Source organism: Ciconia boyciana, chromosome 10 (assembly GCF_034638445.1).
Source record: "Ciconia boyciana chromosome 10, ASM3463844v1, whole genome shotgun sequence".
In the NCBI taxonomy this organism is placed as follows: Eukaryota; Metazoa; Chordata; class Aves; order Ciconiiformes; family Ciconiidae; genus Ciconia; species Ciconia boyciana.
In genome coordinates, this window is record NC_132943.1 from 30134743 (window position 1) to 30158490 (window position 23748).

At 37.9% G+C, this 23748-nt stretch overlaps 1 protein-coding gene across 7 annotated transcripts; it reads left to right on the forward strand.

Moving 5' to 3' along the window:
• The first annotated feature begins 3101 nt into the window (after window positions 1-3101).
• On the forward strand, window positions 3102-23046 carry ZDBF2 (zinc finger DBF-type containing 2). 7 transcript variants are annotated; one of them, XM_072874167.1, is made up of 7 exons: window positions 3102-3233; window positions 6512-6623; window positions 7267-7318; window positions 7845-7896; window positions 8491-8596; window positions 9496-9623; window positions 15677-23045. In XM_072874167.1, exons 2-7 carry the CDS (start codon window positions 6600-6602, stop codon window positions 18519-18521), a joined length of 3207 nt encoding a protein of 1068 aa, XP_072730268.1. In that variant the 5' UTR covers window positions 3102-3233; window positions 6512-6599; the 3' UTR covers window positions 18522-23045. The 7 variants fall into 7 exon arrangements, with proteins under 7 accessions (XP_072730268.1, XP_072730269.1, XP_072730271.1 ...); XM_072874168.1 differs by lacking the exon at window positions 3102-3233 and adding an exon at window positions 3334-5209 and having other exon boundaries at window positions 6488-6623; XM_072874170.1 differs by lacking the exon at window positions 3102-3233 and adding an exon at window positions 3334-5209.
• The last annotated feature ends 702 nt before the right edge of the window (window positions 23047-23748 follow it).

Consider the following 23748-nt stretch of genomic DNA (forward strand, 5'->3'; position numbering starts at 1 on the left):
ATGAGGAATTTTTTTCTTTTACTTTGAAACCCTTATTATTACATATAACTGAATTCATATTAAAGGGGAAAAAAAAAAATCAAAATACCATAGGAGAACAGATCATTGCTCCATTTAGTCTGGTATCTGATATTGGACAGTGGCCAGTATCAGATTGTTCAGAGAAAGACAACAAAATTCTTTTAAGAGACTTTTATAGTTCTTAGTAAAGGTTTTAATGTAATGACAGGCATTATGGAACATCCATTCCACTACAAAGTTGAAAAGATCCTCCTTTTCCAAGCTTACTCAAAATTTGAAGTGCTCTAAAATCTACAGATGTACTTCAACTGTCTTGAAAGTTGCAGTGCTTGTTAGACTCCAGGCTAGATCTAGCAATCCATCTCTGTGGACGTTTGGCAAAAGTACTCTCTGCACGGCTCAAACTCCAGCCCTCAACTGCTGTCAGTCAGTCAACACTTAGCTCAGATCCTTTGAAGAATTTTACCAAAACAACAATTTAAGGATAAATTAGGCTTTTAAAATTAGAATATACAAAGCACATAGGTAACAAACTAAAAATCTAGGCAAGAGTTTCCTGCCAGCTAGTTTTATCAACCTTTATTTCCTCTTTTTGCAATCTGAACCCAACTGTTGGAAAAAATTTGAGACTCTTTTTAAGAAAATAGGTATTGCTCACCTTTGTCAATTTTTCTTCATGTTTTTCGTAGGTATAACCTTGACATATATTTTGCTAATGGGAGTGGAGAAACATAGCAAATCAAAGCAAAAGTAGAAAGCAAAGCAGTGAGAGCTGTATGGGACCGTTTATGGAAATCAAATAGGTGAGTATAGATAGATATCAGCAAAGAGAAAAAAGTCAGATGCTTAGACCAGGAGAGAGAGAATTTTTTAAACGGAGAAAGGAAGTTTGTCAGCCTTGCTCAATGTTAATGCACATATGTGAGGAGTAGGTTCCTAGCGGGGAAGAGGAGACTGAGGGAAAGGGGTATCTCTCAATACCTTACCTGAGCTTGAATCATGGTGCAACCTCAAGTTCATAAATACAGGAAGAGCTGAAAGTCAAGAAATATTTGGCAACACAAGCCTAAATTCTGCTATCTTTGAATGATAGTCCAAAAGATAGAATATCACATTCTATCCTTGCAAAAACATTCAGGAACATTCCAAGGACAAGCTATATGGCATTATAAGACAGACTCTATAGCCTTCTTTTTGCTGACAACTTCTGTTTTACATGAGCCATTCTGGAAAAGAAATGTCAGTACCTCAGCTATGTAATCGAGCTTACTTTGTTTCAACAAGTTATGAAAGGTCAGCTGAGCTGCAGTAACTCACTAAGCCTGCTATAAACCATCACAAAGGTAAACTATTTTAGCCTAAGATAATGTTTCAAAGTGTGTTTGCCACAGATGGAGCACACACATTTAAACAACGCAGCTCTGCTGACGTGCAATAATTTGGGCACGTGCCTGAACTTTCACGCATGTAAATCTTCTCCACAGAAATACTGCATCTGCAAAATTTTAATGACTGCTTCTTACAAATCTCCACTCCTACCCATAAGATTCCATCTAAAACTAGGTTTTCACTTGTCTATCAATGAATTAAAAAATCCTTTCCATGTTACCGAAGTGATTGATTCTCCCACGTATACTTGTATTGAAATCTTTTATCTGCCAAGATGCCTCAACTAAGCCATCATCTTATTCAGTTATCTCCAACAAAATAAATGTAGCTAAAATGAGTGTAGCACAATTAGGGAATCCTGTCAGCCTTAAAAGGCAGAAACATTACACTATACATAACTAAATAACTAAAAAGTTGTATTCTCCCCCCCTTTTTTTTTAATTGGCTCCAGTTTTGCAAAGTTCTGTATTATACTAGGCAATAAAATATCACCAGGCAACTTTAGTTCTGTATTAAGTACTTATTTTTTGGCAATAAAAACATACTCATATCTATGCACATATCAAAAGAATTCAACAGCAGTTAAGGTAGTCCCCTCCTAAAGAAAAGCCTTCTGCTGTTCTTCCATATGAGATTTGTGTTCAATTACTCGTTCAGCGTGGGTGGACATTTCAAAGCTACAGTTTCATAGTCACACAACAGCATCTTTTTTACAGCAGCCTCTGTTTAAATTTTCTGTATTATGGTGCATTCAGAATTTTTTTCCCCCATTGCACAATCCAAGCCTGTATCTGCACCTGTCTTCACACATAAGGGTGTTGATTATCTTTGTGTCTGCCCAGATCGCTTAAAAAATCCTGCTGCTTCAGCATCATGAGAGAAATATGCAATAGTTGCTTTCCCACGGGAGATCAGATAAACATTAAAAGCCTACAGTTGAAAACAAGATAACCTGAACTAAGGTCATATTATTAAACCCATTTCTGAGGGGGAAAAAAACCCAAAACCAGATCTAGCATTAACTCAATCAAAAAGTCAAACTAAGACCTTTCACTTTCTGGTAAAGTCTACTTAAACAAGGTACACCATGAAAAGCAAGCTATTTTTAATGACAGAAATTGAAAAAAAGTATAAACCCTATAGTCTGCTCTCAAGCATGTAAGTGTGTTTTGAAGGGGAAAATAACTATCACAGTTGTTGAAATAAAACTTATCAAAGACGCTGCCTCCCAAACCAGAAAAATGCCGACTGGAGCTGACAAAAAGACTCAAACCCCCATTCGTTAGAGCAGGTTTCTAGCGCCTTGGCTGGAGAAACCACGGCTCTTCGGGCTCCGTTCAAGCTGCGTTAGCACAGCTACAGGGAAAGAAAACCGCCCTGGCCGAAAGGGCGGCAGGCTGCACCGGGAAGCACCGGCAGGCTGCACCTTACTCAGGCAGCCGACAGCTGCCTCCCTTTACAGGGCCGAGGGCGCCGGGAGCAGGGAACCGGCGGCGCAGGGGCGGGAAGCTCCCGCGGGGGCGGCGGCAGGCCCCGCCCAGCGGCCCGGGCTCGCCTGCCGCAGCGCAGACGTGGCTGGCCCGGGACAGGGGCGCGCAGGAGCCCGAGCGGGAGAAAGACGCTGAGGGGAGGGGTTGCCCGACGGCGGGCAGGCAGCTGCAGCGCAGCCGCTCGGCCTTGGGCGGAACAGCGGATCCCTCCCCTCCCACGGCGCAGCCCTCTGCTCCACCTCCGCCGCGCCGACCCGACCCGGAGCAGGAAGCAGGGGATGGCGTCCCTTGACCCCAGCGTGGCACGGAAGAGCTCACGGGGAAGTGATGGAGGTGAGACGGCGCCGGGGAGGGAGCCGGGCGGCGGGAGCAGCGGGAATGCGCGCCGCTGGGCCGGGCCGGGCCGTGGGAAGGGGGCCGGGGGCTGGCTGGGAGCGGGAGGGGCCGCTGGGGCGGGGTCCGCGCGCTGCTCAGCGAACCTCCTGCGCGCGCGCGGGCGGGCGTTAAGGCGTGTGGGTGCCGCTAGCGGCCCCGGGAGCCCCTTCAGCAGGGGCGGGCGCCTCGGCTGCGCGTGGCGGAGCTCCCTCAGAACAGAGCGGGCCCTCGCCCCTCTCGGCCAGCGGCGGGCTCTGGGAGCTGCCTGCGGCTCCGCCCCGGGCGGCGGCTGGGCGGTGAGACGGGGCGAGGGGGGAACCGCGGACACGCCGCCCGGCGTGGTCGTGGCGCAGCAGGGATGGGACCGACCCGGAGCCCGAGCTGGTGCCGCGTGGCCATGGGGCAAAAGCCGTTCCTGAAATAAGTTGCCGCCTCCCTCTTCGTGCTAATGCTGTTGGAATACAGATGACTTTGTTTAAGGCAGAGTTTTTCCCCTTGCTTTCCCTCTGTCTACCCAGCACGGACCTTCTCAGGTGAAGGGCAGTAGAGGTTTTTGTGAGGGGTTTTTGGAGGAGCAGTTTTGATTCGCCTTTTTGGCCTTTTATATTTTACCTGTTGCAGAGCAAGAGTGACACTGGACTGTTTCTTTGATGCCTTTGACGCTTTTATATACTATCAGAATGCACCACTGTTTTTTTTTTCTGTGTACATATCATGCCTTTTGGTTGCCTCTCTATAGTTTTGTCTTGTTAAATGGGATTATCTGAGGCTTTTCATCCTCTGGCTGCTGTACGCAGAGTAATTCGATAAAACCAAAAAGAAGCATTTGGGTTAGAGACAGCTAAAGTAGCCCGGTTAGAAATTTACCAAATCAAATATTTCTGTATGGAGGCAGCTGTTTTTACGTTTCTTACAGTATACGGGATTTTTCAGTGATAAAATATTTATGCTAAAGCTTGTACAGATATAACTTTTTTAATCCAACAGTTTAAGATATTTACAGTTGGAAGTATCTTAACTAAGTTACAGTTTTGCAGGCTTTGTATGGACATCTGAAAAATCCATTGTGGATTTATAGCTGTAGTTTCTGTTTTGATAAAGTGAGGATTGCAGTTAGGCTCTCCAGCTTTGGCAACATAAATAAGGCATCTGCATAGCAGATTTCCTTTATGTTACTAGCCTGTGATTTAAGCTTGACTTCGGATGGTAAGCAAGCTATATATAGTTTGAGTTCAGATTTTTTCTTTGTCCTGTACACTAGCGTTCTCATAAAACACTGAGATAAAGATAATAGGTTTTCCTGTCTTGTCAGCTTTGTGCATAAGTATCTCTGAAAGATCTTCCTCTGATATTTTTCTGTCAGTTACTAAGTGATAGCCAGGCTTTTACAAGTTTTACTTAATACGCCCCTCCTCCAGTGAGAAAATCTGGTCCACTAAATCTCCTCGAACTGTAGAAAGATGACGAGATCCAGACCGAGTAATTCAGTATAGGTATTTTCATAGTCCTGTGCTGTTTAAAGTTGCTATGCTCCTAGCTCGGTTTAAACGTGCATGAGTCTGTGTCTGGACCTGGGGGTGTATCTTACAGAACTGTACTTGCAGATGAGTGAACTCCCGGTAGCACACCACCGTTGAAATTATTCCTTGAAATAACGAAGTAATGCAGTTGTAGTAGTTATGCTTCAACATGTTGCAGTTGCTGCTGCCTGAGGTCTCTGAGATGAAACTAGATATTTGTATATCGAGGTGCTTTAATCCAGTTTTGGGGCAGCGGATGGGGATGAGTGGTTCTGGTGCCCCCTGATGACTGTCTGACCGCCCTTGCAATGGGATAGCCTCCTCTGTGGTTGCTACACTCTTACTGCACTCCACGTTTGTAGCTTTATCTTAATATACATATATATATATGTATAGTAAGACCTTGAAAAATCGGTAAGTTGACTTTGAGCATGTGGAACAAGTTATTTTCCATAAAGCATCATTAATGAAAGACAGCCTTGTGGGTTTTTCTTTCACTTTCTTTTGGGTCCCAGCTGTGTATAGGACACTGAACAGGATGACTGAGGTCAGTTGATCTATCAAGAAAGCTTTTCTCAATTGCCTGATGAGAAGGTTTATAAGAACAGCTGGGTTGGTTTTGTGGTTTTTTTTTTTTTTCAATATTATTACATGAATTGATACACTATGGGAAGGAGAACAAGTCTGGTGTTTTGGCTGAGTTGTTTGTTGGTTTGGTTTGTTTGGGGTTTTTTTGTTGATTTTTTTGTTGTTGTTTTGAGTTGAGATATTAAGGTATTCCTTCTGACCATAACGGCTATAACAGCCCTGCTATTCTATAATGAGCAGTGCATAGTTGGGGAAAGAGCAAAACAAGTTTAAAGAAAACAAACAACAGGCCACACATCTGTCAAGCCTGATGGTATGTAGCCTCATATAGGAGCATCTTTTCTACATATATGAGAACAAGAAAGGAGAAGGGAAGGAATGATTCTTGTAAAAATAGTTTATAAAGGATAAAAAGTAAAAGCAGTTGATTTGAAACTTTTTTTGTCATCCCACAATTACATAAATGGTAAGCCAAGAGCAGATCTAAGAATTGCCAAGTCCTGAGTTTTGAGAGAGGATGTGGTACTTTCACTGTGATGCTGGTGACAGTGATTGTGCAAATTATTGTGGCCTTTCTGTTTTCCTGCCTGTAATGCTAATGATAATACTTCATTGAGTATATAATGATTAATTTGTAAAATGTTTTGAGCATCCAACCTACTGTGAAATTTCCAGTTAATGTATTATCGCAGTATCTAACTACTTTATATAACATAAGCAAAATAAAACATTGTTTTTCTGAGCAGCTTCATGAATGATGCTCAAAATAGATTCATTTCAATTTGGTTAATATTGAGGAATTTGTTTTCTGTTATTGTAGAAGTATACTTAGTTTCATGAGTGCTAGCATCCAAAACAAGAACAATATTTAATACATAGGGACTATGAGGAAGAAAGAAGGAACAAAGTTATTCCAAAAGGAATGGTTAACATTTATGTAGGAAAGACTGTCAAAACAATTTCCATATTAAAAAAGAAGGATGCACTGCAGACTTCAAAAAGAGATTTATTAATTTGACCGACTGACATGTTTGCAAAGTGGTACAGAAAAATTTACATGCCTTAGGGCATGGAAAACATGCATTATTAACTCTATTTTAAAAGGCTCTTTAACTTCATTGTTGCCAGATGGGATGAGAAAAGATAAGTGTCCTGCACTGCAAATGGCCTCCTGTTCGACATTTATTGTTTGCTAGTCTGGAGTCAGCTTTGGTGGATGAAGAGGGTTGATGACACTAAGGTTTGTACTAGAAAGCTGATTTTTATGCTTGCATTCCATAATGTAAAAGGACTGTGTGAAACTCAGAAGCCCTTTGTCTTTGGGCACCCTCAAGCATGTAACTGCAGGTTGCTGCAGTCATATTTTAATTAAAAATTATGGGATTCAATATTGGTTTGCAGGTCTTTTGAGCAATAAGGATTACTTTTCCAGCGTGGAGACTTCTTTTGTGTGGTCTAGGTCTTGTATGGTTTTTATTAGCATACATGTTTCATCTTTATTGTAAAGGCAACTTAGGAAATTAAGTAATTAAATGAATTTAACAAGGTTATTGCTTAATAACCTAAGAGTCTAAGCTGTATTCATAAGTATAGTATTTGACTTTGTTAATTAGATCAGAAATTAGCCCCTTCTATCAAAGCTAACATGGATTGTTAAATGTAATATTAGGGTAACCTAGTAAAGCAGAAATTTATTTTTATAATGTAGCTTCATTGAAGTCAAGTCTTGGTCTACAGCTGAAACAATATAGTGCTTCTGAACAGTTTGGAGCCTGGACCGAAGGATGAACTTGAGGAGGGGCTTTACAGTGGGGTTTAGTGGGTGTTTTGTTGTTTGGGTTTTTTTTTTTAATATTCTCAGTTATTTTATTGTTTACTTACAGATGTTTGACAGAATCAAACCATCTGATGAAGCTTCTGCTTCTTCAGCACAAGGTGAGAAGTTTAAAGTAGATGTTTTTGTTGCAGGTTTTTTTTTAATGTAATAATTAACAGTAGAAGCATTAGTTCACTTTGTAGTTTCAATTGCATACTTTGATTTCTTAAATTTCATTATGGAACTTAAATGGAAGAAATGACTTCTGAATCATCCACAGAGTTTCCATGTAGATGTAATTTGCTTGTCCTGTAATAAGCTGTTTAAGACATGCTACGTTTTATCTCGGTGATCATGGCTGTAGCAGTATAAATGTAGATTGCCTTGTCTTGATCCCAGACAAAGCAGTAAAAAAATTCCAACTCACCTCAACCATGAAAGAGTAAAGCTTATTTTATGAAACTCTTAGAGGAACTTTGAGGACAAAAGGATCTCTCTCTACATGCTTTCTTGAACTTACTAAACTTTTTATTTTCCTTTAAAATAGTAGTTTTGACAAACGCAATGTAAGAGAAGTAACTAATTGTAGGTAAAACTGTATTCCATCTCTCTGATACTCTGTTTTGTTTTTTTTTTTTTCTATAGGAATCGAAAGACATGGTGTTGAAGGCTTTCTACAACAGGACAGCAATAGCAGGTAAGTTAGGTGATCATCTAACTGGCATCTAGCTTGCTGCTTACACAAAGTAAAACAGGAAGAATCTGTTTTTCAGGCTTACCTGTTATCTTGTGTAATGGATGACAGTGATGCAATATAGATCAAGTGTATGATGGAGGTCCTTTTTATCTTGTACTCACATACTATTAAAAACTGTGGGGAAGGCGCATTGTAGTGCCCAAAACTAATGTGTGGGTGTCAAGATTTCTTTGTGTTTGGTCTATTTTTTTTTAATTTCAAAATACTAAAAAACAGAAGAATGAAAAGCTGACTGCCTTTTTCTGGAGAGACAGTTCTCTTCAGATTTCAGCCAACTGAAATTAGCACTTGTGTTAGCTGTGCTTTCAACCTGTTATCCTTTGTTCTGCATTTAAGAAAAATTTTCTTTAGTGAAATTTACTTGGGAATACCTTCAAGTATGTAGTCCCACTTGCCATTACAATTCTGAAACAGAAACGTTTATCTTGCAAGTTTGTTCCAGCTCTGTAGTAAGATAGATATTTAGAATTTTCATGTTAAGAACATGGATTAAACAACCCAACATGTCTTGGTAATATTACCTGCTTCTTTCAGTTTACACACAAGAGGGCAAGAACATCCTCGGCCTGGAGTATCCACTGTGCAAAATAGACAAGGATACTGCAACTGTTGCCACGTACACTACAGTAATCTGGAACAGGTGAGAAGGCTTCTGCATAATTCAGCAACAGATAGGAGTACCAAAAGGCTTTATCAGCTTATAAAATATCAGTCTCTACACTGAACAACCAATACTGAATGAAAAATAACCAATTTGTGAATTGCACAATGTATGCACTGAGAAGAAGATACCCTTCTTATCTGTTACCTGTTAAAAAGATCCTGGTGGAGCGACATGGCTACTGCAGTCTGCTTTTCTGAAGTGGCACAATGCTGTGCATTGCATCCATTAGGTTTATTTTTTGTGGCTTTAATCTTGAGATCTGTATATATCCGTATACTGTAAAGTATTAGGGTTAATATGTTAGATACCAAGGCTGAAGACATTTGATCAACTATTTTCTTTTCTGTTCTTTAACTCTGTCGGTCTCTTGTCTTTTAGACTTCTTTAATTAGAAAGTAGAAGCCTATTTAATCTTCTATGCTTATGAAAATTCTCCTTAATTCAAGTGAATTATAGGATGTTTATTCATATGAAGTTCAAGAATATTTTAATAGTAATTTGTAGATACATTTAGAGTATTTGTACTAGTTACAAGAGACTTGTGAGCAGCTGTGAGATTTGTGAGACTATTTGTACTAGTTACAAGAGATCTGTGAGCAGCTGTCAGCTGCTAATTTGGGTTCCAACTCAGAAAGATGTTTTCATACATTTTAGTATTATTTGAGACTACCTAAGCATGCTCAAAAATCTCATTGAATCAAGGCCTTAAAGTAGAAAAGGATGAAGACTTTTCATTTAATTTAGATATTTTCATAGCAACAGTGTAATTTTTACCCTGGCAATAGTGTAATGTTTAACCTGGGAAGTAATTTTTAGGAACAGGCCAGTGCGTTAACAGTAGTATTAAACTAGTCATCCATTTTATCTTTCACCAGCATGTTTTCAGCTCCCAGCACAGACATTTTACCACTTACTGTAGGAATCGTATGGGTACCAGTAGCTTGATGGAGCGTTTCCTGCAAGATGTTTTACAGCATCATCCCCACAGATACCATGACAACAGGTATAATACAGCTGGCTCTTTTTTTTTTTTTTTTTTAAAATATGTGCTCATAGAATGCATGTATTACGAGGTCTTACTTCTGTTCTAATGCTGAGCGGTAAATTTTGCCCATTTGAGGTGAAACTTTCACAGTGAAGACAATTTAGAAAGGAGTGTATTTATATAAACATTGTCCAAGTATATTGCTTTTGTGTTGTCTCTGCACTTTTAAACTTTGTTTCACTACTTAAGGATTTGATACAACGCTATTGATAGCAATTAAATGTGAAGACCTGAAAAAAGAAGGAATATATGGGTCAGCAGACTGTACAGTCTGACATGCATTTACAAATTCTTATAATTTGGGCTTTATATTATTATAATTCTTATAATTCTGGGCTTTATATATATTTAGCTGTATATTTTATGGGATGTTTTGAAAGAGTTCATAATTTTGGTTTGTTGTTCGTGGATAATGTCAGGTGAATACTTATAAGTTTAATTTTTCATTATCCTTGCAGTTCACACATTCAGTTAATAGTTACATGAATTACATTAATTGGCCAATTCATTAATGCTCAGCTTTTGAAAAGTGTTCTCTTTATTTATCATGTGCATGTTTAAGAGTGACAAGGGGGCCAGTGTATAAGTTTTTCTCTGTAGATGAAGGGAAATCAATTAAATCTCATTCCTCGTTTGTTGGGTTCTGCAAGGCAGACAAAAATCCCAGTCTGAACCCAGTACAGTGTATCTTGATAAACAACTCTGCTATAGATCTGACAAACAAGTAGAAGGGTATTTTGTCTGAAGGCAGTCATATTGATATTTTCAGGGATGTGACAGAACAAGCCAATAGGCATGTCTATGACAAGTTAGCCCAGGACATGTACACATCACTACAAATAAATAAATTAATCCTTCCATCTTAAATAAATTTAATCCTTCTAGCTTAAGAACATCCACATTTTTTTTTATAGAATTCATTTTAAGGCAACACCCAAATGAAAAAAGCCCTTTCTTGAGGTGTTGCTTATACAAGGTTATTCCTTTGGTGAACAAAACCTCCTAACTAGGAAAAACAAGCTACCCATGTTCTCTAAGTTGTTGGAAGAAGGAATGGAATGAGAAAAATAATGTACAAAATCTAGATGAAGTTGGAAGGAGAAGGGGGAGGAGTAATCCCAAATCTAGACAGAGTTTGGAGGAAGAAAAGCAAAGATGGAAAAGAAAGTGTGAGTAGATTTATGTTGTGATCCTGCTCTGAAAAATGACTGGAAAAAAAAGTGACATAGTTAACTGACATTTGAGGTAAGAATTGGATTCTCTTCTTTCTTACATAAAAACACTTGGATTGATACACAGTTTCACTCAGTTCTTAAATACCTGTTTTTACTATTTACCTGAATTCACACAAGGAATCTTAAGAGTGTTATTTAAAAGGATTATAGAAATATTTGTGAGACTTTATTTGTTTTGCAGGAGAGGTATACCTAGTAGTATGGAAAAGGGAAAAAATTATCAGAGCTTTGCCTTATACTGAATTTCAAAGGTGTTCTGCCCCTCCCCCAGTAACAAAAAAAAACCCACAAACCAAGAAACCATTCCTTCCTCCAAACTCTTGGTGTAGAAGTTTTTTACATAAAGAAATAATATTGAGCATTTAAGAGGGTAAATCTTCACTCTGCTTTTGGGGGTAATTTGTAGCAAAACTGTCAGAAGTTTCTAACTGTATAGAACTGTAGTTCTATTCCTTCCACCCCAGAGACATTTGTTTATAAGTAACTTTTGAAAATTGGATACAGGCTGTTAAGCAAGCTAGAAGCCTAGGAATTTGCTATAGTTTATCCATACCAAAGTCCATTTAGTCCTATATTAAGTCTTCCAGCAGTATCTAGGTGCCAGGTGTTTCACACAAAGGTGGAAGAACTCTGAAGTGAGAAAGTTAAAATATTATTTCTACTGCCTTTGGCCTTCCCTTTAGGTCTAATTCTGATGTGTAAGATTTTGAAGTTCAAACAAAGGTGGTTTATCTTAGAGCTTAGGTCGACAAGAATGCATGCAGCAGTAGGGCACAGCAGTTCAGCTGACAGGCGTTGTTTGATCATCTGATGTATTTGATTACATAGCATTCATATGATAATAGAAATAATCCTTTTTTTTTAATGTTTTATTATATGAGGTTTCTCCTTTTGCTTAGTGTCCTGGTTTCAGCTGGGATAGAGTTAATTTTCTTCCTAGTAGCTGGTATAGTGCTGTGTTTTGGATTTGGTATAAGAATAATGTTGATAACACACTGTTTTAGTCATTGCTAAGTAGTGCTTATACTAAATCAAGGACTTTTCAGCTTCTCATGCTCTACTGACTGAGAAGGCTGGAGATGCACAAGAAGCTGGGAGGGGGCACAGCCAGGACAGCTGACCCAAACTGGCCAAAGGGCTATTCCATACCATATGATGTCATGCTCAGTATATAAACTAGGGGAAAGCTGGCTGGGAGGCTGCTGCTCGGGAACTGGCTGGGCATTGGTCGGTGGGTGGTGAGCAATTGCATCGTGCATCACTTGTTTTGTATATTCTTTTATCATCATCATCATTATTATTATTTTCCCTTCCTCTTCTGTCCTATTAAACTGTCTTTATCTCAACCCACGAATCTTATGGTTTTTGGTTTTCCCCCCCCTGATTCTCTCCCCCATCCCACTGTGGGGGGGAGTGAGTGAATGGCTGGGTGGTCTTTAGCTGCCTGCCGGGTTAAACCACAATGCTTAGTCAGTCCTATAACCTTTATCTGTACTCTGATGAATTCTATCCCGTTCTCCTGGATAACCAGAATTCCACTGTATTGTAAAAGATGATACACCTTTGAGGAAAATGTTGTATTTTTGGAGTACACAAGGAAAATTGCAGGTTGTGTCATAATTTTATTAGTTTTCTTTTAAAATAATGCATCTTGAGCAGGGAGGAGTTATATACTGCTGTTGGTGAATCGATGTGGCTTGTTAGGGTCATGCAAAGTGTGTTGTAAGTTTTATCCCTTGTTTATCAAAATTTGACTGAACATCCCTATTGTGTTCTTTATTTAAATTATTCAGAGGGTCCTTTTAGCATTTCCTTGTCATCTGAAGATCTTAATAATTTACTCTTCAAAATTTTTGAAAGTGGCAAGTAACTCATAAAATGTAGCCTGAACTGGAGAGCGTTCTTCTTCCAATCTTTTGTTGTGATGACGAGTGGTTGTTCAGCCCTCCTATTTGATATTAGCAACCAGTTCTTGGTGTTTGATTGGGGGTGTTTTCCTCCCCCAATGATTACTTAGCTTTTTAGTAGACTCCCAGGGACCTTAATGAACGCCTTTTGCATATCAAAGTAGTTAATCTTTTCTTCTTTATCTGCTCCTTTATCACTGCCTAACACGTGGTCCAGAGATTAGTGAGATGCAGCTTTTCCTTTTGAGAAACCTTGATGGTGGCTAGATCTTATAGTCTTCCAGGTATTTTATTCTATTTTAATTGTTGTTACTTCAGCTAACTTGCCAGGTACAGCTCTAAAAGCTTTTAGTTGCTATGAAACTTTTCGTATTGACACCTATAACTTCATTATGTTTTTAAATGTCAGCAATGTATTTACCACCTTCCAGTCTTTTGTAACTGTAATTATAATAGAAAAGTTTTGTTGTGGCATTTTTTTCTTCAGACTTTCAGCCTGTGATGGTATTCCATATGCATTACCAGGAATAAAACCAAGATCTGTGGCAGGTATCAATTAAACATCCTTTACAGTAAAGAGGAAAAATATAATTTGTCATCTCAATTATGTCAGTTTTTGTTGCGTTGTTTCCTTTGACCAAGACAGCCATGTCTTCTGCAAGATTCCCGCTTCTGGTATGCGTGAGTCCTGACAGCTACCACTTTAGTTTCCTTACTTTCACTTAAATTGTGTATTATTACAATATGTAAGGGTATAGGCATTCACACATACTTTACTCCTACACACACACACTCTCCCCACACGCTGTTTTACAGATACGGGAACATGTGCATGTCTTGTACATGCTTTTGAACGCCTTGTAAAATTATAACAAGTTAGACAGGCATGGTGGCCTTTATCTTCTAACCTCTGGAAAGTAAACAAAGGTAAAATTTTCCAATATGAATTTTTCAGCATTTAGTGTTTGGACTGAAGAAAACCTGGACTCAGCTTTACCTGTGGAGCCATAGGTAGTGAGTCTGTAGTAACAAACGTCTTTGGGGGGGGGGGGGGGGGTGTTAATACAACTTGCACCATTAATTCAAATCAAGTATTGGCAGTCAATATGTGCATCACTTTAGTGAATGAAGAATAATATGCAAATAGCCAAAGTAAAGTATTAAGTTACTTCATTATGAATAGCATGCAGTGGTTTATCACTTTTTATGTAGCCAGTGTGAATCTCTCAAAAGCCCAGCTTTTGGCATGTTCTTGTATGAGGTTTATAAGCAAGCTAAGGAAAACATGGTTGGAGATTAAATGCTGCTGAAATTGATATGTAGCTGGCTGGAAAACTGTTTTCTTAATTGTTAGTGGCTCAGAGAGAGAGAGGACAAAATCTAATGGTGGATCACGAGCCCTGTCACTGAGCCCTATGCTGAGGTTTGAAGTAGGTGCTTTCAAGTGTGAGTTATGGCGGGGGCGGGAAGTTTTATTTGTTTTGGTGGTGATCCTATGAAGTATGCTTTTCTGGACTAAATCTTGGTAACTCTGTAGAGTTCAAATGTCAGTCTTAATTTTTTTTTTTAAACATTGGCCAAACCTATCATTTTTTTTTTTCAACTATAAAACAGTTCTTCCAAGATGAGAATTCTTCTTTTTTCTGTCATCTCTCAGTAAAAGGCTGAGACATAGCTATATTCAGATAAGTTCTCTTGTGATTGCTTTTCAGTGTGAAGTAGCTAGTTAAATACTTGCTACAAGTTTGCTTGGTATCGGCTGGCTTTATTAGTAACTAATGTCTGAGTCTTTCAAGGACTTCTGCACATGTTGACTAGTAAGCATTGCTAATTCTATTGGCTCCTGATTGATTTTTTTTTTTTTAACATTCAATAACTGTGGAAGCTGAATGTTTATAACTGAAGAAATTTACTGTACAATAAAATTTATTCACAATACTTCTGTTAGCAGATGAATGCACCATAAGAAGTGCATGGCTGTCTGCCATGTATTAAAGTAAGCATCCATTTGGGTCTCGCAAGGTCTGGTTATAACTTTCAAATGAAATATAATATTGTCTCTTCAGTTATATTTACTTTTTAAAAAATATTTTCATTGTATTTGCCCAGCTGTTACACATTAAAGCCTTGTGGGTTCCTGTGTTGCATAAGAGAAATAGTCCATATCTGTCTGTTAATTCTGAAAGACATAACCACTTGTATTTGAGGTAGTCCTAAAGACAGAACTGCCAGTTACAGAATATATAAAAATCTGTTGTCACAGTGAGGCTGAACAATCATAACTTGGCTTCTTATAGAAGTGAGTCAGAAGCTGTGGTATGTCTGTGAGAAACAGTAAGCATGGAATTCCTTGGCAACATGTGCAGAGTTCCTATCAGGCAGCCACGTTTTGTAGGAAAAGGGACATTTATACTCAATAGTATTTTTATACTGTGCCATATTATAATGTTCCATTTCTCTACAAAAGCTCAATATTAATTAATGATAGTTTTACCAGTGAAATAACCTCTTTATAAGCTCACAACTTCAAACAAAGGAAATAGCTTTACTTCTTCTTGCTTTGCTGTATTTATAAAATGATTGTAATGTATGTTTGGCCATTCTTAATGGGTGGTTGCATGAAGAGGGTAACTGACTAATGCCTGAATTGTTATCTTTAGCTTTGTGGAACATTCCCCCTTTTTTAAAATGGAATATCTCCACTAAAGTAGCAGAGCTGGTAACTTGAGTTTGTTCATTAGGTGTGATGCACTCTAGGTGATTACTCCTTTTTTTTTTTTTAAAAAAAAACCAAACCACTGTTGTTTGAAAAACTGTAAGCATATTTACAGTATTTATATAAGGTGTTTTTTTTTCCCCTCCCCTTTAGACCAACCTATGATGACATGCCACTCCCCGTCACTCCAGAGGCTGCTAGGATTGCTTGCCTGTCCCCAGAAGAGATGGAGAAAAAGAGGAACAGAGACAGACAGGAGATTTCCAGCAAAGACCAGGAGTCCATTGGTGAAATATGCTCTTCTGCTCCATGCCTGTCTCATGAGGGCACGAAGAAAACTTCTGTAACACAAGCATTTATTCAAAAACTAGAAAGAGGGCAGGAACATGTTACAAGAATATCCCAGCAGTCTATGGGCATTTGTAGCAATGAGAAATGGAATACCTTGAAAGATGCTCAAATTGCAAATCATAGCCATGAAGGCCAGTTTACAGCTGTGAGCCCCGTACCTCAGCATTTTTCTGTCAGTCCTTTAATCCATAGTTCTTCTGTTAATCCTAAAAGAGGAAAAAATGTTAGGAATTTGGCAGCATCAAATCTGATTCTGCATAGTGGATGTGATAAAACAGGAATGGAGGTATGCAATAGTGATGTGTTATTGAACCCGTGCTTGAATCCTGCTCCAGCACTGGTTCACCCAAAATGCCTTTCAGTTTCTCATCAGAATCCCATGTGCAGCCACAGCAATTCTTTATGTATTACCTCAGGTCAATCTCTCTCAAAACGAGATGGTTTACGAACTCAGGATGAAACTTTGGTGACTGATTTCCATCTCAGGGATACTGTGGGTATCAGCAGCTCCCTAGATCTTGGGACATCCCCACAACTAGCAAGATGCAAAAACATGAAGACGAACAGAGGTGATGAAAGCTCTGTGGATGAAACTATTGAAGATGTTATTTTGAAATACTGCCATGGAACTAAATCTGAAGAAATTTATTTCAAAGAAGAGAATAATCCCTGTTTAACTTTTTCATCACTTCTGGACCAGACTCATTTAGAGGGTTCTGAAATGAGTTTTGACTGTGATGCACCTATTCAGGCAGGAACAGACTTACCCAAGGCAGCTATAAAAGATATAGAATTCCTAAAAGAGGTCCAAATAAGTTTGCAAGATAAAGACTATGGAACACAGCTCTCTTCTGTTTTAAAAAGTGAGTCAGTAGAGAAAATAGAAGCAGTGAAACAGGATGTCGTAGTTCATACCGAAGAACCGGTTCTTCCAGCTCTGCCTCATGTGCCTCCTTCTTTTGTGGGAAAGACTTGGTCTCAAATAATGTATGAAGATGATATAAAAATTGAAGAACTTGTGCGTGATTTCAGGGAAGGTCGTTTTCGCTGCTATTTTGACAGTGAATCCTCAGCCAACTGTACAGGGAAGAGAATGAAGAAAAAAAAGCAGAAGGATGAAAAAAAGAACAATATTGTTGAGGGTAATAGAACAGAAGGTGCATCAGTTAAAGCATTGCCAGAATTTAATGATGCTTTAAGTGGTGGCTCTGATTTTGATAACCCATCTTTAGCCTCAGATACACTATGCAACCCACAAATTCTTAAAATGCCTAGGAAAAGGACATGGCGCCTGGCTTCAAGATGCCAGGTGGTTAAAGTCAGCCATGGCACCCAAACAAGTCTATTGAACTACCCTGTAGCAAAAAGAAAAATGTCTAGAAGGGAATCTGATCCAGCTGATCAGAAAGCAAGCATCGTGTGGCCGGAGAATGAAAAAACTCCAAACATGAAAACTAGACTATGTGCCCTTAAACTTCCTGAGTCCTATAGCAAGATTATGAGTCCTGTACAGCCCAAGACAGTGGTGTATGTACTTTCGTGCCCAGAGATAAAACAGTGTAAAGGTAAACCTGTAGATATTCCCAAAATGAGGAAAAATCGTAACTCCACAGATAGCAAGGACTCTGTAAGGTATAAATACAAACAGTGTTCTTTTAAGTATTATGACCCACTGACAAATCGAATTCTGAAAACGCCTCCGAAGAGTACAGTTGGAGAAAAGGCTAGAAAGCCCTCCCACGTTCGACAGCTTTTCAGAAGCCTCAGCTTCGATGCAAACATGAGGAAACTAGCTGATGCACAGAGAGAAAGCACACCATCAAAGTCACTCAATTGGTCAGACTTCTATAGTTCATCTTCAGCATCTTTCCTGCCAGATCCAGGTAAAGGGAATGATGCAGCCTCAAGTCAAAAGGCAGATGAATCTTCTGTTTCCACAGAAAGAACAGATTGTCTGCTATCTGGTCATTCTGAGAACTCTTTTAAACACCTGATCATTTCACCTTTGAACTCTCACCAGTCTGCGGTAGAAGGAGATTGTAGATTAACTCCATTTAACGCTAGAGTTACCAAAACTCCTCTGACCTCCATCAGGAGTGAGCGGTTAGAGAGGGAGCATCCAAAGGCAATATGGAAGAGAAAAGAAGGCACTAATAAAGAACCAGTTTTTTCCAGAAAGGCTGCAGGACCTATGTCTGTCAGATGTACTGTTGGGAGGAGAGGAAACAGAGTAACTGCAGGCAAACAAACTTCCAGAACTAAAAAACAGCAAAAAGAGGGGATGAGAAGGAAACTTCGTCCTCGTGCCCAGAAATCTTCTGCTTTCTCTATCCATAGGTGCCAGACAAGGAAAACTACAGTGGGAAAGCACCTTAAGAAAGAAAAGCCTGATGCTAAAAAATTAAAGGTGAGGAGGAAACCAAAAAGAACCTTTCTGAACTCAACAGTTGTCACAGGGATTCCTGAAAAGAGGCAGAAAGTCATATCGGAATCTTTTCCCAAGAAGCCAGAGCGAGCTTCTTCCAAAGTCAGGAACTGGGAAGTAAGTGGAGATCGGGGTCACCCTAGCACTGTGAACCAACCCTCTAGAAGAACTTGTGCTGTACCGTTACTTCGAAACTGTCTTGTTCTACCAGGTGAGAGCTAGCTACCAAAAGAACTTCTTTTTTTTTTTTTTATAGCCAGCACCTGGAAAACGATTGAGGAAAAGGAAAGGGAACAAAAGGAGTTCATAGATGAAGCAGTTGAAGTGCTAGAACTGCAGAAAGTGCAAAGCCAGTCTAATGTGAAACAAGTACAACTGTAAACTCAGCTCTTGTTCCTGGAATATGGGGGCATAATGTATTGCACTGTTCTACTGTGTAAAGCTGCAAAAGTTGTGCATTTTGAGTTAAAAAGCACTTAGAATCCTATTTACTAGGCTTCACCTGTACATCAGAAAAATGAGCTTGAATAGTATCATATTGTTTTTATGGTATTATCAGTGTGTAATAGTGCACTATAATAAGGTAAATTAGAAGCTGTATTAATTAATTGTGCCTATTCTCATTTTTCCACATAATTCTAAAATGCAAAAAATGACTCGGTGGTTATGCTAGAAATTAAATGAAGATACGTTAATCTGGGCTGAATTCTGTGTATGTATTTTGTGTTTGTGTATATGCACACCTCCTTCAATACATAATATATACTTGCCTATGGAGTGGCATTAAAATTAATACAGTATGATACGATTCAGATCAATTCAGTGCTTTCTTGAAAGGAAATATAATTGTACATGTTTTTATATTGACTTTTTTCCCTGAAATGATGTCCAAAGCAGTTATTTTGGACAAAAAGTCACTGTGGGCTTTCAAGCAATAATGGACCATGCTGGTAAGGAAGTATGTCTCTCTAGGGCATTGTTCAAATGGTGGTGGCTAAAAAGAAATCTCAAATTCCAAAAGAAATATAGGCTTAGGGTTTGGGTTGGGGTTTTCTTGTGTGGGTTTTTTTTATTTTTAAATAGCTTATTGATTAAGTTTATAGGTGAATTTCACATTCCTTAGTGGGGGGATGGAAGATTTATAATACAAACAAATAGCAGTGAGTTGTTCTAGAATTTCAACCTTAAATTTGACTTTCTGTACTTTTTTGATTTTAATTTGGTGTACTGTTGGTTACATTTTTATGTGCTATAGTTGAAACGTTCTTTTTAAACTTTCAGTAAAATATTTAAATAAGTCTAAAGCAGCATCCATTTAAATGTATTAGAGTTCAAATACCTATTTAAACAGATACTCAAATATCTGTTTAAAAATATTTAGTTGAATTAAAATTATATTCCATAGTGATTCATGTTTAGCCACTGATGCTCTAACTACTGTGATTTTATGGCAAAAAATGCCATATTGTTTTGGTTTAGTGTGGTTTGGGTTTTTTTAATAGTTATTATGATGACAGCTTATTTAATGTGTTTAGGAGACATAAACCCTAGTCTTGCAGATGTTTCTATGCTTTAAAAGCCAAGATTAATTGTTCATTTGTATTAAGTTAAGCATGTAGTTAAACATCATCACAATCAGGGCTCTGGTTTGTAAATTTGCAATTTGGTATATTATATAATCTATCTTACTTTAAAGGTCTCTGTAAATTCTCTAGTTGTACAATACATCTTTCAGAACACAAGAAAAACATAGAAAGGACCAAACCCTGCACTCTGTGCCATTGAACATAGTATCTGTGTGTTTTCCCCTGAAGAAACAAAATCATTCTTGATTCATTTTCTGAAGTGTCAAGGGTCGTTGGTTTGGACTGAAGTAAAGGTGGACTTTGAAATGTTTTATTTTAATATACAGTATCTGAAGGAAATATAAAAGCTGTCATCATAAACCACTTGTTCAAGAAATATTTTGGAGATTTTTTTAAATGTATGTGCATATTTCCCAGGGTAAATAAAAGATGTGCATGTACTTAAGCCAGCTGGAAACTAAGTTCCTTTACAAATCAAATATGGTCTGATATATTTTTTGATTTTTTTTAATTTTATTTTTGAAATAAAAGTTGATTTCTATGGATGAATTTTCCTGTTGTTGTCAGTAGACACAATCTTATGACCATATTACAAGTCAATGGAAAATGAAGGGTTATAATATGAGTTCTTATAGCCCTCTTAACTAATTGTGCCTGTATAATTTAATATTTTGTCTAATATAAAACTGATTTTTTTAAAGCAAAGTTTTAAAGGAATGGTTTTTATAGAAAGGGTAATTTTTAGATAAAGCAAAAGAAGATTTTTAAATAAAGTTTGTTTTAAAGCAAAGCTTTAAATTAACTCTATAGATAAGTCCCATTCTAACATATTTTTATGATACAAGAATGTTTTCCTATCTAACTTCTTCCATCTTATTTTTCACAATATTGTACACATGAAGAGCATTAATTGTTTTGTGTGTGAATAAGGTTTAATGCACATTGTACTTTAAGATCACTGGTGCACATTTGTTTACAGCCAAAAATACTGTTCTCCATACTCATTCATTGCAAGCTTGTGTTTCTCCAGCACACAACTTTTCCTTGAAACCTTGAGTAATAAAAATATCTTGATGACTATAAGATGACTAATATTTTTAGCCTGTAATGTCTTTTTTTGTGAATAATAGACCCCCTTGTCAGGGTGGGGTTTTTAAAAAGGAAAATGTATTATATTTAAATAAGTGTAAGTAGCTATATATTTTCCTTAAAAAAAAAAAAAACCAAAACAAGTATGAAATGTAACAATTTTTTTTTTTAAATAGAAGACTTGGGATACAAGTCTGAAAACGTTTCTGTGGTTGACAGTGTCAGAATAACATCCAAGCTTATAGTAAATCTTATTTTATGTCTCACTTCTGACTGTTTAGAAACCTATTCTGTGCATGCTCAGTGACTGCTAGGAAAAAGGGGAGATTGTGATATGAGAAGTAAACGCAGAAACTGCTTTGGAAATAGAATTGGTGAAGATACATGCAAAACAAAAAAATTGCAGAGACACTCAAAATATCATGTGCATGAAGGAGAAAAGAGAACTTTTCTGGGGTCTTGAGGAATTAGTCGAACACTTCCCTATTAGATGAATGATACAGGTTTGCTGCTGTTACTGAATAGCATGTTGTTTCATTAGCAGCAAGGCTGAAACTTCGAAACATGATTGTGAAGTCTACACCAATGGAAAACTTCAGAGCTGAAATACTTTCTCACTGAAATTGATGGGAGGGTTGGCTGGTTTCGGGTGGGGGAGTGGGGTTTTTTGTTTTGTTTTTTTGTGTTTTTTTAATATTAATGGGCAAAGACATTTGTCAGTATGTTTACATCTAAAGAAGCAAGAAAAGGTAACTGGATTAAAGAGGAATAAAGTCATGCTTTTTGAATCTAATTGGCAGCAGTTAAATGCAGGATATCATAATTGAGAAAAATATTATCATTTCTTCTATGCATATGTCATTTTGACCTTCTGCAAGTTGATATTTGTTTTTTATACAGTTCATAATTTTAGAAAAGTCTCTCCCCCCACAAAGTACTCATTCAACCTTTTAAAACAATCTCATTCTAAGCAGCTTGATTTCTATTATTTACTTGTATTGTGAGCCTTGAGTGTGACCCAGACTCGTACTGTGCCAGGTGCTAACCAAACATAGCCTACCAAGTCCCCAAAACTTTAGATGTCTGACGCTTGCACCTAGCAGTTCTTCAGTTCCTTTTCTGATAGGATTTTTTGCTTTCTATTTCTTTCTGACAAGTTTGCATCCAGTGTTCTTGTAATTGTAGTATGAAAGTGCTCTTCTCTGGGACTTGGATAAAATGAGGTATTTAGTTGTATTTATAATGAGACTATGGCTTAATCTCAAGTTGTGTTTAAGTTTCATGCTAAATTAGTGCCCAAATGAGAATATGTGTTTTTGTCGTTTTCATGTTCTAGTAATTGGTAATGTATTTTGCAGAACTGTTGCTTGATGCTGTAATTTTTTTATCTGCTTGTCTGTCTGTGGTCATTTGACATAATGTGAGTTTGTAAGACTACAGTGATATTACAGACTTGTCCAGTGCTATTGCTGGATGTTCTTTTTTGTATTTTCAGCTCACTTAATTTCAGATTTATTGTTTCCATGTTTTTCCTCAGTCGTGCATTTGGATTTTTTTATGTTGAAGAGCTAAATCACAGGACAGGATATTCTGTTTGGAAGTAAATCAGTGACAGGTAACAGAAGTGGATGGTGTCCTCATCTGAAGTGCAGAGGACAAGCTGGTATATGTGCTCCTGTGCTTGGGAGTCCAGTTACTTCACCGAGTAGTGCAAAACAGGAGAGGGATGATGATTTGTGGTACCTTTAGCTGTCTTCCTTTCTCTTTCACCTAGGGTAACTCTGCCTGAGAATGGAGTAATCCAAATTCATACTTATTCTGAAATAGAACAGTGTTTCAGCTGTTGATGTTTTGGGGACAGATAAGAAAAGTAAAATGTATCTCACTTGCTAATGCAATTAAAATCCCAGAATTTTTGTCTTTAATGATTTATCTGTTATGAATTGCAGCATTCCTGATAATCTTTTTCAGAAAACTTTGTAGTAGCATAGGTCTGAGCATGCCTAGAAGCAAAGGTTTTGTTCCTTGTTTGCTTATGTTTTGCAGTTATGAATTTATTCATTCCTTCAGCAGAACAAATCTTGTTTTAATAAAATAAACACTGGATTTGCATTTTTTGTAGTTTCTTTATTCTTGAAGTGGAATTTAACTTGAAACTATTTGCTATAATTTGTTGTGGGAAGAACACCACAGAATGCTATGGAATAAGCTACTACTTTGAAGAAGGGCAGTCATAACTTAAACAGCTGTTCACAACTGTATGGTATCTTGACCCAGTGAAGTCTTCTGTGGACTTCAGTGAAGCCAAGATTCATCCCATCCTGTGGCAACTGAAGCAATGACATCCTAGGATGGCATTGAAAAAGCGTCAGATGTATTTGAGATGTCTAATTGCATTTTGGCAGCAGGAAACCAAGAATCACCAACCACATGGCAAGCCAGATCCCTGCAGAACTTATGAACAGTTTTTTCAGAACGTGCACTTAATAAATGGGGGCAAGGGCTGGAAGTATCACAATGTTAAGTAGCTTTCTACTTTATGCAAAGTGGATTGGCTTCTCTGTAATCATAGACCTAATCAATCCCGATTATGGTCTTACAGTGCATGCAGAACTGTCTTCAAAGCTGTGTGCAAAAATACTTTTAAGAGACTTTCTGGTAAATAGAATGCTAGAACACCTTTAACCATAGAATACCATGTGTAGAATACCTTGTTCTTTGAACTTAGTAGTCATTTGCTGTCTGTAACAGTGTCTGTTTAAACCAGCATGATC